The sequence below is a fragment of the Octodon degus genome, unplaced genomic scaffold (genome assembly GCF_000260255.1).
Source record: "Octodon degus isolate 3935 unplaced genomic scaffold, OctDeg1.0 scaffold00178, whole genome shotgun sequence".
Classification (NCBI taxonomy): domain Eukaryota; kingdom Metazoa; phylum Chordata; class Mammalia; order Rodentia; family Octodontidae; genus Octodon; species Octodon degus.
In genome coordinates this window covers 1017392-1033915 of record NW_004524754.1, presented here as the reverse complement: position 1 = coordinate 1033915, position 16524 = coordinate 1017392, and the positions used below count along the sequence as shown (strand labels likewise).

Here is a 16524-nt window from a genome sequence, read left to right as displayed (position 1 = left end):
AAGCCTGCTGCTTTTCCACCCTCATTATCACTTTATTACAACTTTGACAACCCAGCAGCTTGATGTTGGGTTGGGAGGAGTCCAGACACCCCGGGCCCCCAACTCCTGCAGTTGGCCTTGGCCAAGAAGAGACCTGAATGCTTTCTCCCTCTGTATGAGGGGTGGTCCAGTTCTGCAAGCCAGTGTCTGTACTGCATGGAGCTGCTGGGCAGAGCGCAGCTTTGGGGCGCCTTCTGCAGCTCGGCCCCAGAGCACATTGATGCTGCCCTTCTTTCCGTGGTGACTCATGGAGTTTCCCTAGCAGATAAGGGGTGCTGAGTAATTTCCCTCCATGAGCAAACAGGTGACTTGAGGATGATTCTCTGGTCAGCACAAGCTGGTGCAGCGGCTCCCAGCTGGGCGAGGTAGGGAGACACATGCTTCCCCCAGGAAGCGATGATCTGCTACACTGGGTGAGGCTGGAAGGCCCTCTCCTGCCTTTGTTCCTTACTAGAAGGAAAGAAAATCCCACCCATGTCTTGGTGGGTTTTGTTTTTTTTTTTTTTTTTTTTTTTTTTTTTTTTTTTTTTTGGTGGAACCGGGGATTGAACTCAGGCCCTTGCGCTTGCCAGGGAAGCGCTTATTCCACTGAGCCATCTCCCCTGCCCCAATTCACCCATGTCTTAGAATCCAACATTCTCATGTTCTTTGTATTTTTTTAGGGAATGGTCTACAGGGTATTCAGGGTTCCTCTACTAGATCTGACTCATAGTGATCAACGTGTTTACAGCCTCCCAAGAACTGAGATTACAGGCCTGTGCCGCCATGCCCAGTCTCAATTGCCAGTTTAGCACACTCCAGGAGTGGGGCCAGCCCCTGCTCCTGTTTACAGGTGCTTTAATCCACTGAGCTATTTGGCCAGCCCTCTCAGGTTCATTTCAGCCCTGAAATCCCTACACCTGCAGTGCCCTGCCACAGGTGCTTGGCCCTCTGCAATGTTCACTTAGGAGTGAGCTATCGCCTGGGCCAGGTAGGGACCTGACTGTGGAGGGTGCAGAGCAGCTGCCCCCAGAAGTTAGAGTGCTGTGCCAGTTGACCTCTGTGCTGAGGCCAGGTTCCCCTGAGACCTCAGTGTCTTCCCCCTTCTTGTGTTTTCTAACCTTTCTTCTTTTATCCATCCTGAGGTAGGGTCATATCTCCATTCCTGCTCTACATACAGAGGACAAAACTGAGGGCTTAGTCTAAGCCAGGACAACTCTAAGCCAGGAATGGCAGGGCAGGATCTCAGGGATTCACCTTGAGTAGGACCAGATCACCCTGCCCCACGTGAGCATAGCTGGGTTGTGTCCACCGCAGGCTGAGGTCTCTGGCAGCCACCACTTCTGTTCTGTACCCAGTGCATCCAAACCACTGCCATGGTGGAGAAAAGGAGGGACAAAGAGTCCAGGACAGCCACCGTGGTCCTAGAGAGCAGAGCTCCAGTGTGAGGGGCCTCTGTGGAGGGGTTGGCATAACATCTGGTCCCAGTGTCACCTCCAGCTGGCACTGCACTGCCCACTGTGAGTGCCCACCCATGAGCCCTGGTATGAGCAGTGACAGGGATCTCGGCTAGCACTGAGGGGAAGGGAAGGGAGACCTGCACTGCAGCATCGGGCCCAACCAGGCCATGCCAGGATGGGCCTATGCATAAGGGACTGATGGAGATGGTCGAGGGAGGCTCTGCCATATCCTCCTCCAAGCAGTGTGGTTGAAAGACTCCAGCTGCCTTCCTGGCACATGTGTATTCCTGTCTGTGTACAGTGTCATGCATCTAAATTTAGTCCCAGATACTCTGGAGGCTGAGGCAGAAAGATCTCGAGTTCAAGCCGATATTGATACTTAGCAGCAAATTCCTGTCTCAAAATGTGGAGGGGGTGGGGATAGAGCTCAGTGGTAGAGCCCAAGAAAGACCTGAGTTCAGTCCTCAGTACCAGAAAAGAGGGAGGGATATTATACCATGACATTTGCTCACCTACCACTGCTCACTCTTGAATATTGCTCCCTCCACCTGAGGTCACCATTTACTTTGTGAATGTTGCTTCTTTTGTTCCTTTATCATTTATATGCACAGGGTTTATACATATGTGTGTCCTACATAATGATTTTTAACTTCGTGGAATCATTGCATGGACACCTGTGGCTCTTGCTGTTTAGCATTATGAGATGCACTCATAGCACTGAAGGCAGTCAGCATTGTCCTTGGCCACTGCGGTGTGGCATTCCGTGGCTTCTAGTACCCATCTCTTGCCTATACACCCATCTGCTAGATGCTAATTTCCAGCTTGCTGGCTCATAGATTATCACACACACACCACTGTCTTCGGATGCTATCAGGTGTGTGTAGGGGCAGAGACAGGGCCCTCCAGCAGTGTCCAGTTGCAAGTGTCAGACCTCCTCCTTCATTTGGGGACTGCACTGCAGTCAGTAGTAACCAACATCTTATGTCTTGCAGCTTGCTGGGATTGCTGTCCTTGCCATTGGACTATGGCTCCGATTCGACACCCAGACGAAGACCATCTTTGAGCAGGACACTCATAGTAACTCCAGCTTCTACACAGGTAACTGTGGCTTCCTCTAAGTCTGGAGACTCCCTGTTGACCAGGGGCCTGGGGTCTGGGAGGGACTTGGTGGTAGGAGCCAGGCGTGGGCCTCTCAAGTTCTGCAGCTTTGCTGTGTAGTTGTCCGTGTGAGCGCGCGTCCTACTGATGTGGTCTCTTTTCATGTTAGCTGAGCTTGGCAGTTTGACTGTTCTCTGATGTGAACTTAGCCCTGGCCAAGTCTGTCCTAACGATGGCTTCTAAGGTGTCATCCTTCTCTTAATTTGGAAATCGTTGTCTTGGGGCTGTGCCGCAACAGGAAGAACTAGGTGGCTCTTCTCCCCAGTATTTAAAGCAAGACTCAGCTGGAGGCGAACCAGCCTCCTGCACGGTGAATTAGGGGTGCTGTGTGCATGGCCCTGTGGTGGAGCTCTTGCCTGGCATACATAACCCCTGAGTTCAATCCCCAGCACCACCAAAGGAAGTTAATAGGAGAGAGAAGAGCCTGGTGCTGGGGTAACTGCTGTGGGGTTTGGTTTCTAACCTCTTTTAACAGAAAGGTTTCCAACTTGAACACAGCTAGGATCCTCGGAGTGTGACCAGGCCTGGCAGGTTTCGATGTACACAGATCCTCTTTGTCAGCTTCTCTAGCATCTTTCTGTCCCCCTTGCTGCCAAACAGCTTCTCTAAAAGGAGGGTGCACCCGAGCCTGCCGAAGGCATCTTCTGGGCTTCCCAGCAAACTCAGACTTTGTGGTTCTGCTTTGCCTGGTTTTGGGGAATAGGAACCATTTCATTTGTGAGAAACCCCAGCCCCCTATTTTTAGGATGAAGCTGTCATGTCATCCAGCTCCAAGGGTAAGTTCGGTCACTTCCTTCCCACCCACCACAGTTATTTTTACAAAAGACAGAGGAGCTGGTGAGGTTTATCTTCTAGGCTTGGGGACCCATGGTACTGGCCAGCCACGTGGACCTTCCCTTCTCTGCCTTCCTGGACGAAGGACAGAAGCTCTGTAAAAACAGCCAGCTGGGTTGTATAGCTCCTGCGCCCCGTGGATAGTTTTTCTGGTTTTCTGCTTTTTGTTGGTTGAGGGCTTTTTTGGGCATGGCTCACTATTGTCAGGATGTGAGAGAAAGAAAAGAACAGTGTGTTTTGTTTTGTTTTGTTTTGTTTTAATCTACGCACACAGTCTTTAGGGGGTGGGTTTCCATAGTGCCCTGACTTGTTTTAGCCATAGAGAATTTTGTGAGTCTGTGGTGACCACCCTGTAGAGCAGGAAGCAGGGGATGGGAGGGGACACTGCCCTGAAGAAAAAGCAGGGCCTGCAGCCAAGGGACACCCTGTCCCGCCCCTAGTCCTGCGGCCTGTGAGTTCGCCCCCTGGGGCCGGCAGGCCTGCCTGCAGGATGGGCGTCAGTCCAGGCCGCACTCCTGAGCAAGAGCCCATGTGCCTCTGTTTCAGAAAAGCTCCTCAGCCCCCTGCCATTCTGGCAGCTCTTAGTCACCCAGTTTGGGTTTTTGACTTTGTCTCTGTGGTGCTGGAAGTGGGATCTAGGACCTCACACATGCTAGGCAAGCAGGCCGCAAGCGAGCTGCTCCTAACGACATGTTCTTCTGTACATTGCTTGGTGTGTCACAGTATGGAGAACTCAACCCAGGGCCTGGCACTGAGCTACATCCCCAGCTCTGTTTTTATTTTATTTTTTTTTAATTTTTTTTAATTTATCTTGGTACTGGAAATCCAACTCAGGACCTTTAGCTTGCTAAGTAGGCACTGTGCCACTGAGCTGCCCAACCCTTATAACTTTATTTTGAGATAGGGTCTCACTAAATCTCTGAATTGCCCTGGCTGTGTTTAAACTTGCCACCACCTCCTACCTCTGCCTCTGGACCAGCTGAGATTATAGCCAAGTACCAGCGTGCCTGGTGCCTGTTTTTTGTTTGATGAATTCTGTATTTTCAGATGTGGGAAGCAAGGATCTCATTGCTAAAAAGATGGGCTGGGAGGGAGGCCCTGGCATTTCTAGCCCTGTCTGTTGTGTCCCTTGCTCACTGTTTTAGTTTAATCCTCATAACTCCATGTAGAGTGCATCCGATATCAGAAATGAAGAAAGCAAGGCCTCAAGGCTAAGTAATAACTATCCTTATGTGAGAATCTTCGAAAGTCTGCACAGACCCAGTGTTCCCACTTGTGCGAGCAAGGTGGGGCCTTTTGATTTCTCCTAAATTGTGGTCAGTGTCTCTAGCCAGCAGGTGACAGAGGGAAATCTGTGCAAGGTGGCAGCAAGGTGACGAGCACATGGGTAAAGGAGCCAGGACCTTCACAGGGTACAGATCCCGCATGTCAACTCATGGCCCTCTCAGGGTGCAGATCCCGCATGTCAACGCATGGCCCTCTCAGGGTGCAGATCCCGCATGTCAACGCATGGCCCTCTCAGTAGCAGGTGCCCTCAGGTGATGGGGAGTGGGGTGACACTAGGCAGAGACGCGGCACTCCAGGTGAGGCTAGGAGCCTCACATACCCTTGCAGCTAGACCCGTCCTGGGCCAAAGGACTCAGCGTTGTAGTTTCTTCTGCTTACAGAGACCGGGGCTGCTGCTAGTGACCCTGGGACATCAGCAAGCTGAGTGGCCACCTGGGTCTGGCTGAGCAGGCCTGCCTGGGAAACTGAGTGGTCGTTGTCCCTGGACAAAGAGCTGAGGAGGCGTCACTGACTGCGTCCTAGAGCCCACGGGGCTGAGGCCAGGCTTTTGTGTGACCCCATAGCCGTTCTCCCAGCTGAGGAGCCAGGCGTGCCAGTTACCCGCTGGCTGCTGGCCTGACATCATGGGCTTCGCTGTCCCTGGCATGGGGCTCTGTCTGCAGAACAGCACAGGGCAAACCTCTCTAGTATTTAGCAGAGTCCATAGCAAGTCTGGGACAGCTAATATCCTTATATGGGCCCTCTCTGCAGTTGAGGCCTGGGAGATCCAATTTGTCTGCAGTATCCATAATCCTGAGTGTTTCAGTGAACTTGATTTTCTTGGTTCCAGGCCGCCAGCTTTTCTTCACTCCTTGGTAGCCTTCCAAGGCCGTGGCCACTGAGTGAGGGAAACTAGGGAGCTCCAGCCAGAGGTCCTGGATGTACCCTGCTCGCTAAGGCCACCTGCTATGTACAAATGGGTGGCCAGTGATTTTCTGAACCCATGGCACTTACCCTCAGGAAACTTCCCCACCTCAGCTGTGGGTTGAAGCCATTGGTTTGGCTTTCTGTGGCCTTTGGCTTTCTGTGCCTTGTCCTCCCCACCTGACACAGGCATAGCTGACATGTGGCCACCCCTCTGTGAAAGACACTGTGCCTAGCAAGTGGAATTGCTCTGTGCTGCTTATTACTGAGAACAAGGAAACAAGGGACCAATATGCAGGGCAGAGTTTGGGTTCCTGTGAACCCCAGATTGGCCCACACAGAAGTGGTAAGTGGCCAAAAAAGAACCCGAAGACACAGGCAGAAGTTGTCCCCCTCCCCACAGTGCTGTTCTTGAGGTGGCATTGGGTCACACCAGGAGGCTGCCGTGTCCTCTTCAGCCTGCACTGAGGGCCTTACTACAGAGTGGGCGCAAGCCCCCTTCCTGTGTAAGGGACACTTTGGAGTACACTAACTACTGCCACACTAGACTGGTTTTTGTTGGTTTTTTTTTTACTCAGCCTGTAATGTCAGGCTGGAAAAAGGAAGGATAAACAGCCCCTAAGCAATTAAACATGATAATTGTCGAGAAGGCCTGGGAGGAGTAACTTTTTCCATGAGTCAGACAGAAAGCTAACATTCACTTGTTTTATAGAGGGGAACGCTTTGTCACTGAGCATCACCAGCCTTGCTAAGCAGCTTGGGGGACGGCCGAACATAGCTTTCCCAAAGAGAAATGAGCAAACCTGAGGCTAGTGTGCATGTCGCTTGGTGGCAGTGAGCTTCCTGGCTTCACAAGGGCCTGGGTCCTGTGCCCAGCACCACAAGAAAGTGAGCAGCAGCAGCCCCTGCCAGGGAGCCCAGCAGCGGCCCTGTGACCACCCAAGAGTGGAGGCCCCGCTTCCAGGTGGCTGCCCATCCTGTAGGGTTTTTTTTTGTTGTTTTGTTTTGTTTTGTTTTGTTTTGTTTGTTTTGTTTTTTCTCAGAACCAGGGGTTGAACTCAGGCCCTTGCGCATGCCAGGCAAGCACTTACTCTACTGAGCCATCTACCCAGCCCTCCCACCCTGTAACTTGTTGGCTGCCGGTGCTACATGACCTCGCCCTAGCCTAGAGAGAGCTAAGTTAGGTCCCAGTTAAAGCCAGTGAGCCCTTTCATTTTAAAATCTTCCTCTGCAGAGCCCTAGAGTGAAAATTTGTGGGAACCGAGTGGCCCGCCAAGAGACTGTTCCTTTGCTGCGTGGGGAATGCGCTTTCCTGCTATAGGTTGCTTGCTGCTGAACCAGCTAGCCGGCTCATGCCTGGCAAGCCAGGCTTCTGTGCTGGGATGTGGATGCAGGGAAAGCACGGCTCTGTGTTGCTCCCACCGTGTGTTTCATATGCTTGAAAATCCTTTTGATGTCTTAGTCCCCTCAGTTACTCAGTGCCTGCTCTGGTGCTCAGAGGTGTCTCATTCCTGTGAGATGGGAAGAGGTGGGGTTGTCCTGCTGTCTCACGAGCTGGCATCCCCATGTAGGACTGAGTGAAGAGAGTGGCTCCCCCAGGGCCCCCCGTGCATGGGGCTGTGCTGCAAAACACCAGTCCCCATGTCTGCCTGCGGCCCCACAGCTCTTAAGCGATGACTGGAGGATGAGCTGCGTCTGTCCCCTTGCCAGTCTGGGCTGGGTGTGTTCAGGAACAATGCCTGCATTCATCTGACTTGGGGTTTGCCAGGAGTCCACGTGACCTGACATCACAGCAGATGTGGGGGAAAAAGGAGAGGCACAAATGCCGCCTGTGTGCTTGCGTGTCACTGCCCTTTGGCCCCAGCTGCAGGTGGGCGGGCCTCAAGGTCTGTTGCATGTGAGGCCTCAGCCCCTTGCCAGGGTGACTGTAAAGTGAGGTCACTGTGTCACCTGCTGTCACCCTCATTTCCAGCCCTGGATGCAAGTTTCTCTGACTCCAGTTGAAGGACAATATAGAAAGAACATCAGGGGCCGGGGAGATGGCTCAGTGGAATAAGTGCTTCCCTGGCAAGCGCAAAGGCCTGAGTTCAATTCCTGGTTCCGCAAAAAAAAAAAAAAAAAAAAACATCAAATGTATAAAATCTATTGCTGTGCTTATTAATATTTGTTACCTATCTTGGACTGGCCAGATAGCTCAGCAGACTAAAGCCCCTGCTTAGGCAGGCACAGTGACTAGGATTCAATCCCCAGTGTGCCATGCTGGCCCCACCTCCCAGGGCTCACTGAGACAGCAACTGAGACTGGGCATGGTGACACGAACCTATAATCTCAGCATTTGGGAGGCAGAAAATAGGAGGATCACTATGAGTCCAATCTATGTAGTGAGATACTGTAAGCCCTATACCAAATATATTAATAATAACAGTAATTGTTACCTATCTCTTGGATTATTGAGGTTAGTAAGAGCTAGCATAGGCAGTGAATGTGAATTATATTAGTTAATCCTCCCAGTAGCCCTTAGGTGCATGTTTGTAGGCACATATACATGCTGGGAATCAAACACAGGGTTTCACACATGCTGAGCCAGTGCTCTGCCACGGAGCTGTAGCTCTAGCCCAACTGTCCTTGTTTTGTAAAATTAAAAAAAAAAAAAAAACCTTGCACCAAGAAATTGAACAACATCTACACAGACGCAGAGCTCTCAAAATTAGGTATTCTGAGAGGCAGAGGGCCTGCCCTCGATGGGACGTACCTACCAGGTGGATATGCTGGGACTCTGCTGGTGTTCACACAGGCTTTCTGTAGTTGCTGTGCAGGGGTCATCCTGCAGGACAGCTGTGGCCTCCTTCCCAGGAGTACAACTGTAGGATGAGCCCCTCCGGGCATTCCCTCGGCGTAGTGTGGACCAAAGGAGGCCAAGCTTGCTCCCTCATGCCCTCTGTATTTGCATCGTTTGAGGCAAAGAAAAGAGTTGTAGAAGTCGTTGCCCTTCCCTCTCTCTTCCCCAGCCTCTCTAACTGAAGGCCTAGTACTGGTATTTCTCACCCTCCTGTTATCAAGAAAGATCCTTTTCACCCTTTATCTGAAGTAACTACATTGTGACTATAAGCTCTGTTCAGTATGCTATGGGGAGGCCTTGGAATTTTCAAACAGTCAACCCCCTTAATTTAACTAGGTGAGGAAATTGGGGAGCTGAGAGGAAATATGTCTTACCAGAGGACACGCTGTGGTTGGTAATGGTGGAACTGCAGCAAGGATTTTCTGATACCCAGATGTATCCTTTGTGCTAGAGTAAGGTAAATGTCCCTTTGCCAGCGTGTGCTATGGGTGTTCCCTACCAACCACACATCCTCAATATCCGGGCACAGCGGTGTCCCTGAGAGGAGTTAGGCAGAGCTGGCCTCCTTGGGCCATGGACATTGGGTGTCCCCAGCCTTCCTGCATGTTCTGACAGCACCCTGTGGTTGGAAACAGGAACAGAGGTAGAAGAAACTGTTTGTGAGGCAAGGGCACTTTTCTCCCCTGAGGCAGGGTGGTAGAGTGGGAGACACATGAAGTCGCACAGAGGACAAAAGGAGAAACTTGAAAAACCCGGGCCTGTAGACTGATGGCTGCATCGTGTGTTCTTCTCTTCTTCTTCCCCCTAGGAGTTTACATTCTGATTGGAGCTGGGGTCCTCATGGTGGTGGTGGGCTTCTTGGGCTGCTGTGGGGCCATCCAGGAGTCACAGTGCATGCTGGGATTGGTGAGTACCCCTTACACATTCTCTGTGACCAGTCTGACTCCTGGCCCCTCTCCCTCCCCTTCCCGCTCGCTGACCCCATCCCTAGGATAGGCATAGTGAGGCAGGGTAACAAAGATGCCTCCTTGGCAAAGCTTTCCTCATCATCTGAGCTCCAGGCCTCAACCAGAGGCTATTTACTTATTTACTTATTTGTCGCAGGGTCTTGCTACACAGCTCAGACTCGTAGTGATCCTCTGTCTCAGCCTCCCCAGCGCTGGGATTACAGGCATGCACCACCACACCCACTTTGAGTGGCTGAAACAGTGCACCCAGGCTTCCAAGGCCAGCATGGCACGCAATACCAGGGATTGAACCCAGATCCCTGTACTTGCCAGGCAGGCACTTAGATCCCCTAGCTATCTCCCCAACCCTGTTCTCCCTTTCTTGAGAACCATGTTTACTTTTTCTCTTGAAGCCACAGGTACTTTTATCTTCTCTCCTTCTTGTTTTAAAATTTGTTGCTGTCTGGCTGGGGAGATGGCTCAGTAGAGTAAGCGCTTCCCTGGCAAGCGCAAGGGCTTGAGTTCAATCCCTGGTTCAGCCAAGAAAGAAAAAAAAGAAGACAGAAAATTTGTTGCTGTCTTCCGCAAACCCCACAGTATATTTTTCTGCCTTTATTTCCCCAAATCTCAGTGGGTTGTATGAGTTACTTTGTTCATTGACTCCTCACTAACGCCCTTAAGCGTCAGCATTGGGTCTTCCGAGCCTCACTCTACTCCCGGGCGAGGTGCCTTTCCTACATAAATCCCTGTGTCCTGCTAGGCTGTCCTTGTGTGGCTCCCGGTAGCTTCCTTTGCTTTTTCTGACCGGTTGTCTGGGCTTGCTCCTCACTCCATCTCTTTTGCCTTCTAGTTCTTTTGCTCACTCTTGGTGATATTTGGTATTGAAGTAGCTGCAGCCGCCTGGGGCTTTACCCACAAGGATGAGGTAAGATTTCCCCACATGAATTCTTGGGACCTACAGTGATCCAGCTTTGAAAACTTGGGGGCCAGGGATTAATGAGGGTGCTGGCTGGTCCCTTTGGCTGGCTTTCCGCCATCAGACATAACTCTTCATTCAGCCGCCAGAACACTTGCTCCTCCAAGGCGGTGTTTGCCACTGCTCCCCCCGCCAATGCACCAGCCTCAAGGCCGGCTCACAGTGGACTCCCCTGGGGGAGCTTATCTCCTAACTCAGCAGCCCCAACTCCTGGAAAGGCTCTGGGAACCATGGCTTTCTGCTGTCTGGGCACCCTTGCTCCTCCTAAGCCGCAGGTGTTCACATGCCGCCACAAGCCAACTGCACGATCATAGAGAGTCCACAAAGCCACCATCTGGGGGCCCCCTGAACTTTGCCATCTACTGCAGGGAAAAGGATGTTTTTGAAAAGTGTCACAGAAGTGGTTTATATCTGAAAGTGCTACGGGATCAAAAAAGATGTTGAGGAAAAGGGGACTCTCTGGTGTCTTCCTAAAGAAGGGGGCGCTAGCTTAGACCCTGAATTTAAGAAGAGATCGCAGGAAGAAGGTGTGTAGTGGTGGAGACTCTCTGATGGGCAGGGCTGAGCGCAGCAAAGCTTGCACTTGCAGGGAGCCGCAAAGAGCCCAGGGCCGGGCATGACCGTGCCAGCAGCACGCTGTTGTAGGAAGGGCCATCTCGGCTCGTTTACCAGGGAAGGGAGAGGAAAAGAGATCTAGAGACAGGAACCCTGCTTTAAGAGAAAAATAAATTATCCAAGCAACAAAAGCCACAGGCATAGGAATAGGAAGGGATAATTATGAAAGAAGAATGCCAGAGCCTGGTCTGTTCATTGGGTTGGATAAAGGCCAAGGCAATAGATAGATGTGCCTTCGTGTGGCCTGGGTTTAGCCTCCAGGGTTTGCTGTCCCAGCTAATGCTGCTTCCATATTCACTCTGCAGCAGGCTCCGTGCCCACAGCAGGACATGCAGTGTCTCACCTCAGTCTTCATAGGAAGCCATGAGCTGTGCGGACTTTCACCTGCCGTCAGATGCAGAATCAGACGTGCAGAAAGGTTTCGGGCTGGGGATGTAGCTCTGTGGCACAGCACCTACCTGGCTGGCAAGAGGTTGTGTGTTTGATTCCCAGTACCAAAAAAAAAAAAAAAAGGTTTTAATAATTTGCCTAAAGTCACACCTACATGAAGAAAAACACAGAAGCATGAAAAACCAGCTAGGTCAGGAGTAGGATGGGCTCAGTAGAATAAGCGCTTGCCTGGCAAGCACAGGATCCTGAGTTCAATCTCTGGTACCGTGAAAAAATAGGACTAGGAAAAATCTTTTTAAAATTATTTTGATGGAAGAAATTCCATTTAGTTAACAGACAGAAGGAAGGAGTTCAATAGTTGAAGAGACCAGCGAAGGATGGTGGCTAGAGGAAGTAGAGGGATCTCAGTGGCCCTAAGAAGGGCGTAGTAGTGCCTCGGTCTACTAGGTAACATCTTCTGGGCACAGGCATTTGTTGACTGAGGACCTGAAGAAAGTCACAGAAAGAGCTGGTGAAATGTGAAGACATATATGGGGAAGAGCCATCTCTGTCCCTTGCTCATCTGTCCCCTGTAGGTCATTAAGCGCCTGCAGGACTTTTACCTCGATACCTATGCCAAGCTGAAGAACAAGGACGAGCCCCAGCGGGAAACACTGAAAATCATCCACAAAGCGGTAGGCGGCCTTGACTCAGACCCGGGCTTCCTGGAGGGTGGCGGAGGGGTCTGAGGCAGGTGCTGGCTGCACCCAGACGGGTGCCTCTTCCAGTCATCTTTCCATTCCTGCTTTCTCTGCAGCTGGACTGCTGTGGCATAGCTGGAGGCATAGAACAGTTTATCTCAGACATCTGCCCCAATGATAACATCCTCGAGGGCCTGAAAACCAAGGTAAACTGAGGGAGAGCCAAGGTAAACTGAGGGAGGGGCTTCTGCTGCTCTTCCCTTGTCACACCAGGGAGATTCTGAAGGGCCAGGTATCTGAGTGCTTCCTGAGGATCCCATTGAGCTGAAAGGGCCCAGACAGACACCCACTTCTCCCCTGCCCTGGGCTTTCTTTCCTCGAAAGGCAGCAAAGCAAAGGCCAGGCCAGGTTGGCAACAGTGCCTATCCCCCGAGGGCCACTGGACATAGGGGGCTGCCCACTGCTTCCCCAGCCCTTGGTCTATCAGCACAGACACCTGAGTCTTGGACTCTTGTGTTGTAAACTTGGGAAATGGTTCGTGATTGTATGCTACTGTCCAGGCTCCTGAGTAATAAAAGGGACTTTAAAGCCATAGGAGAACTGGACCCCGCTGGGGATTTCGCTCAATGGGACAGCACTTACCCAGCATGCACAAGACCTTGGTTCCTGCGCTAGGAGGGTGGGTGAGTCTAGACCTCCCTTGAGTCTCTCCCAGGAATTAGGTACCCACCTCCTCCTGTATCGCTTGGGTCCCTGCCATCTAGCAGCCAGGACATCTCTTTCTGTGAGCACATCTGGTCTCCAACGACAAGGGTTCCCTGGATAAGACAGGAGCATGTGGAGTGTCCCTAGGCTGGGGCCTGTGGGTGACCTAGGTCTCTGTTGCCTCCTCAGACCTGCCCTGAGGCCATCAAAGATGTCTTCAACAACAAGTTCCACATCATCGGTGCAGTGGGCATTGCCATCGCTGTGGTGATGGTGAGTGGCAGGTCGTCTTGGTTTCTGGGCTTCATAGTTGGTAGCACTTAGTGAGCACAGGCTCTGGAGGGCACCGCCTGAAACGCTGCGTGTTCGTCACCTGATAGTCTCACATCCCCACAAGGTGGGAGCTTTAGTATTTCCATTTTACCACTAGGAAGAAGAGGGGTGGGGGTGTGGCTTCATGGTAGCTCAGTGACCTAGCGTGTGTGAAGGCCCTGGGTGCCGTCCCCAGCACCCTCACAGAAAGGCTGTGGACAGAGGGAGTGCACTGATCAAAGCTTCAGCCTGTGTGAACTCGGGGCATCTCCCAGGCCCATTCTCTTCACACCGAGGTTCCAGGGCAGATGGAGGGGGCTGCCATTGCAGCTGCTCCTCAGGCATGTCCGCCATGTGCCCCTGGAGAGCAGTTTTCTAGAGGCTTCATTTGAAAGGCACCCAGAGGTGAGACAGCCAGCAGGAGGACTGGGTGTCTCCAAAGCGCTGTTCTGCTGCCCATCAGCCCCTGGAAACCACCAAAAGGCAATCAGACTCCTTGGGACCACCCCACTCTCCCCCAGTGGGGGCATCCTGGAAACTGCACTGTCCCGTTCAGGGGTCACTGGGCTCACAGCACTCCAGGCTCTGTCATTGCCTCTCCCTCTGTCCCTCACAGGCTTGCTCCAGAAGAGACTGGCCTTCTTTCTCAATGGTGACTCACACCACTCCACTGCAGCTAATAAAGGCTTGAAGCTTTATAGAAAGCGACACACTAACACCCTTTAAAGTAGAATTTTAGATGCACACACATCACAAAGATGAAAGCAAAAGTACTAACCTCCAGCTGGGGTGTGGCCGGTGGCAGAGCACTTGCCGGAGTTTGCTCCCTGCTCCTAACCTGTGTGCTCTACTGAGATACCAAGAATCCAAACTCGAATCAACCTCTGCATTTACCAGTCTCACTGTGAAAGATCTCAGGCAAGGTGCCTGAGCAGTTTGTCAGGTGCGGGCTGCTGCCTCTCAGAACCGGTCCTTCCGTTATCCCACCTCCCTGCCTGTTCAGTACCTCTGGGCTCTCACGACCTCAAGGAACCCACCTCAGACTGAACAGCGGTGTCTCCCTCACCCCAGCCTTCCTTCGCACAGACGAAGTGTTCTTCTGTCTTGCAGATATTTGGCATGATCTTCAGTATGATCCTGTGCTGTGCGATCCGCAGAGACCGAGGAATGGTCTAGAGTCAGCATACTTCCCTGAGCAGGAAAACTGAACCCCGAAGATTGTTGGGTGTTTTGTTTTTTTATTTGGGGGGGGGGGATTTTTTTTTTTTTTTTTTTTTTTTTGCCACTAACATTAGCATTCATTCTGCATTTCTAAACAAAAGTTCTGTGTTTGTCTTTTTAATGATTCATTCAATATTGACATTTGTAGCAGAGGAATTTGGGGGTTTGGGTTTGTGTTAGTTTTTGTTTGGTTTTTTTCCAGTTGTTCATTTTTGCTTGTTAAGCAGAAATCCTGCAATGAAAGGTACTATATTTGCTAGACTCTAGACAAAATGATATTGTACATAAAGAGAATTTTTTTGTCCTCATGTGGATAAAAATGTCTATCAAATTTAATCAGATTGTAACTTATATTGAAGACAATTTGATACTTAATAAAAGATTATCATAATATCCAAGACTGACTTTTGGTTTTACTTCCTTTATTTTTTATGGAGTTATGTCATTTTCATATGTTTTTCTTTTTTTGTTTGTTTTTGGTGGTACCAGGGATTGAACTCAGGACCTTGTGCTTGCCAGGCAAGCACTTATTCCACTGAGCTATCTCCCCGGCCCTCATCACGTGTTTTTCAACTACTCTTTACTCTTACTGTGTTTGTATAAAGTTTCTAGTGAAGCACTCAAGGCACAGAGAGATGAGAAATTTTGGTCCAGGGTTCCACAGATGTAAGAGAACCCACCCTGACTCGCTGTGCAGTGGGCTTTGTCCTAGGGACACAAAGAACATGAGTCCCAGGATAGCAGCCCTTCAGTCCACAGCACCGAGCTGGGCTCAGGGTTCTTGTCCATGAAAATGTGTGCTTTGAGTGACTCAATGAGTGTGTACCCATCAGGGTTCCGTCGGAGATGCGCATGTGCAGTGACCCCTCGCAGCACTTGGACCCTTCACCATCACTAGAGCTTGTTAGTGGTATCTGTGGGATGCCTGGAAGAACAGACGAGAACACCCGATAGTGGGAGACCAGGACCAAGCTGGAACAACAAGCACAATCTAGGTAGGCCCTGTGGCGATAAACCGCTGCCCTTGTCTTCGCTGGTCCTGATAGTGTGGGACCTGCAGGGACTGAGCCCTTGGTCAAGGAGCCAAACATACTCTCCTGGGAGGTAGAAAAGCTGGAGAGCCGGCTGCCCGCCCTCAAGGGGGACGCCCAGCCAGGGGGGCTCTGGGCCTGTGCTGCACTGCAGTGGGCTGTCCAGGAGCCAGATGGGAGGTTACCAGAGAGCAGGAGCAACAGGGAGCAGGAAGCTATAAAAAAGTTATTTTATTTAACATGCCTTGGTTCACTTTGAGTTTTGTTAATATTAAGAAAGGAGAGGACTGGGGAGATAGGTCAGTGGCCCAAGCACCTGCCTGGCAAGCTCAAGGTCCTGAGTTCAATTCCCAGGACTGTATGCTGGCCATTGAAACCAGGTATGGTGGTGTTCGCCTGTAATCCCAGCACTGAGGAGACTGAGGAGGATCACCAAAGTTCTGAATTATGCAGTGAGACCCTATATCAAAAAAATAAATAAATAAATAAAGGGGCTGGGGAGATAGCTCAGTAGAATAAGTGCTTGCCTGACAAGCGCAAGGGCCTGAGTTCAATCCCTGGTTCCGCAAAAAAATAAATAATAAAATTAAATTAAATAAAAAATTTTTAAAAATAGAGTAAAAGAAGAATCAAAATGTCCCTCAGTGACTTGGGGATGGCAGAGGAGGCAGAAGTGTGGACAGGCAAAGGGATCAAGAATGACCAAGCTCTGCTGTAAGCACGGACCAGTTCCTCAGATGAGTGTAGCTAGCTGAACTGTGCCACTGACTTAGCCTCAGTTGTTCAGTGTCCCTGAATGGTCAGGCACAGCATACACATCTCTACTACCAGCAGCCTCGGAGGCTGAGGCTGAGAAGTTAAACCACAACCCTGACAGCTGAGCCATATAATGAGACGCAGCCTCAAAATAAATTTTAAAAAGACTAGAAATGAATCTCAGTTTAATCCCCAGTCCTAGGGGAAAAGAAGTCCCTGATGCCATTATAGTGAGCAGCCAGACCACCCATGTTTACAGCCTGAGTCACGATCGCCAAGAGGTGAACACAGCCCAAGGATCCAATGGACCAACGAAATGGAATATCACTCAGCCCGGGAAAGATGCAGCTCTGGCCCATAAGGATGAATCTTACTGTGAGGCTAAGTGAAAT

The 16524-nt window shown here is 50.9% G+C and overlaps 1 protein-coding gene across 1 annotated transcript in view; it reads left to right on the top strand.

The window, feature by feature from the left end:
• Cd9 (CD9 molecule) overlaps nucleotides 1–14743 on the top strand; it is a 32853-nt gene extending 18110 nt beyond the window's left edge. The window contains exons 2-8 of the mRNA XM_004643559.2: nucleotides 2471–2576; nucleotides 9308–9405; nucleotides 10297–10371; nucleotides 12003–12101; nucleotides 12224–12313; nucleotides 13002–13085; nucleotides 14235–14743. Of these exons, the coding sequence (XP_004643616.1) occupies nucleotides 2471–2576; nucleotides 9308–9405; nucleotides 10297–10371; nucleotides 12003–12101; nucleotides 12224–12313; nucleotides 13002–13085; nucleotides 14235–14300 (618 nt within the window). The 3' untranslated portion in view covers nucleotides 14301–14743. The remainder of the gene's footprint in view (nucleotides 1–2470; nucleotides 2577–9307; nucleotides 9406–10296; nucleotides 10372–12002; nucleotides 12102–12223; nucleotides 12314–13001; nucleotides 13086–14234) is intronic.
• The last annotated feature ends 1781 nt before the right edge of the window (nucleotides 14744–16524 follow it).